The sequence below is a fragment of the Eimeria mitis genome, genomic scaffold (assembly GCF_000499745.2).
Source record: "Eimeria mitis Houghton genomic scaffold, Emh_scaff1295, whole genome shotgun sequence".
Classification (NCBI taxonomy): Eukaryota; Apicomplexa; class Conoidasida; order Eucoccidiorida; family Eimeriidae; genus Eimeria; species Eimeria mitis.
In genome coordinates this window covers 1,506-4,129 of record NW_013568640.1, presented here as the reverse complement: position 1 = coordinate 4,129, position 2,624 = coordinate 1,506, and the positions used below count along the sequence as shown (strand labels likewise).

Here is a 2,624-nt window from a genome sequence, read left to right as displayed (position 1 = left end):
TATATATATATATATATATATATATATATATATATATATATATATATATATATATATATATATATTAATGGTATTAATTATTATTTGTTATGTTTGAGCACGCTCTAGATGCATGTATATGCATGCGGTGTACATACAGCAGCAAAGACAGAATCATTACATCTATTGGCATTCCTCTTGCGTAGCAGCAGCAGATAAACAACAGACAGAGATATTAAAAAAAAACAAAAAACTGCTGCTCTGCACCCAACAGCAGCAACAAATGCAACAAACCTCAACAAACAGGAAAACAAGCAGCAATAACCACCTAAAGAATAGCGACAGCAGCAGCAGCAGCAGCAGCAGCAGCAGCAGTCCCACAACAAGGAGCAGCAGCAGCAGCGCAAGGAGCAGCAGCAGCAGCAGCAGCAGCAGCAAGAACGCATGCATGAATAAGGATTCAAAGGCTATAGCTTACAGTCATCTCCTGCAGCAGATACGTAATGCCGCCGTTGTGTGTGAGTTTGCTTTTCGGGACAGTTTTGTGTTTAGGGGGTATAAAGGAAGCGAGAAGCACGAGCTTCTTTGCATGCATTTCTTCTTCATTCATTTGTGTTGAAGTCCATTGAATGATAAGAGAGCCTTCATTGAGTTCAGACGCATAAAATAAATACGCATGAGGTGTATTTACACCTGCTGCTGCTGTTGCTGCTGCCTGCTGCTGAGCTGCAGCCAACAGCTGCGCATCAGCATCACTCAGGGGAACGACAGAGGAGGTCTGGGGGTCGTCTGTTGTTTGTTGCTGTGTCTGCTCTTGTGTTGCTGTACCTTGCTGTTCTTTAGTTTCTTCATTCTTCTCTGTCTCCTGCTGCTGCTGCTGCTGCTGCTGCTGCTGCTGCTCTTGCTCTGGATCCCGCCCTGTGAGCGCAGCAGCTTCTGCCGATGCCCTCTTTGCACAGGCTGCAGCAGTCTCTGCTGCTTGGTGAGCCTTCATGCTGTGTTCTGCTGCTGCTGCTGTTGCTTCTGCAACCTTCTGAGCTGCAGATACTCCTCCTGCTGCAGGTGGGGTGGCGCCGCCTTGGGACTTCATGCAGGCAGCCCCCATCTTCGTGGAGAAGAGAAGAAGAAGGACAGAAAATGTTTTTTCACTGAAAAAAAATTAAATGTTCAAGCCAAAAAAAACAAATGCAGCTGCTGCATGCATCTTGCTACCAGCTGCTCACACCCCTAGACCGGTGTGCGTAGGCAGCCGAGCAATCCAGCAGTCAGAGTACAACCAAAGATGACAAAAAAGAATAAAAAGGAATTAATGAATCAATTGAAGTACTTTTTGCCAAAGAAAACTCAAAAAAAAAAGAAGAAATGATGCAGCAGATGAACGCGCAGCCGCTGCAGGCGGACCGCCGGTGTACAGACACTCGGTTGTTGCTGCTGCTTAGAGCTCCCCCCCACATAAAAACAGCTAAACTGTGCAGAAGTAAAGCATTTAAAGAAATAAAAAGAAAATAATATTATTTAAAATTAATATTTATATTAAATAATCTATTTTTATTTATAGTTTCGCAGCTGTTCTGTTGTGAATGCCGCAGCACCACCACAACGGTCAACTATACCACTAGGGGTCCATTGTATGGCTCTCTCCGGTGTACGTCTTCTTAAGTTTATAAATTACAATAAAAATGCAATCCATATATTAAAATATAATTATTTTTAATTTCCTCTTCCTTTTTCATTCTATACAAAACGCACCGAGACCCCCCCCACCCCCCCCCTATACACCAGTGGTGGTTTGTATGGTGGCAGCCTGAGGCTCCCACTGCTGAGTTTTTTTTTCTGTCTTTTAGAGAGAGAAGAAGCTGTATACACGCAGTTTATATTTTTATTGAAACACTCTTTTCTTTATTTTATAAATATGATATTATGTTGTGCCATAGCCAAGAGGGAACGACGACCCCCCCCTATATACAAGTCAAACATAGCTGGGTCTAGGGTTTAGGGTTTTAGGGTTTAGGGTTTTAGGGTTTAGGGTTTTAGGGTTTAGGGTTTTAGGGTTTAGGGTTTAGGTTTCAATAAAGATGAAGTGTGTGGAGGAGGCATAGCATCTGCTTGCGCAGTGCATGCATGTATGGGGTGTATATACACCTGGTGTATAGACAGTGCTAATATATATACCAGTATTATATAAAACATTTGAATTATAAATTCATTAATATTATAATATTAACGAGATGCAGCTAAATTAAATATTAATTTATAAATACTATTAAACTATATATAATGCGGGTGTCAGTATTATCATCTCTCCTTCCATCTATTTTTATTTTTTTTTAAACAATATATATATTTAAACAATATATATATATATATATATATATATATAAATATTCTATAATATATATAATATATATATTATAAGTGGAGACAGACCTCTCTCTTTCTTGTCTCTATAGGTACTATACACGGCATCGTAAAGTATACAAAACCCACAAATGTTTGTATTTTCTAATTCTATTAAATTTTTATTTTATTTATTTTTTTATTTATAAAGACAAGGAAAATGCATCCACAAACTGCAGCTTCAATTACTTACAACAAACACCCAGCCTTTTACCAAGCAAAATAAGTAAACAAATAAATAAATAAAT

The 2,624-nt window shown here is 39.0% G+C and overlaps 1 protein-coding gene across 1 annotated transcript in view; it reads right to left on the bottom strand.

The window, feature by feature from the left end:
* EMH_0033960 (Immune mapped protein-1, related) overlaps positions 1 to 1,084 on the bottom strand; it is a gene marked incomplete at both ends in the record, with an annotated part of 2,690 nt that extends 1,606 nt beyond the window's left edge. Inside the window, one exon of the mRNA XM_013494807.1 lies at positions 458 to 1,084. Coding sequence (XP_013350261.1) covers positions 458 to 1,084 — 627 coding nt within the window. The remainder of the gene's footprint in view (positions 1 to 457) is intronic.
* Positions 1,085 to 2,624: the final 1,540 nt, after the last annotated feature.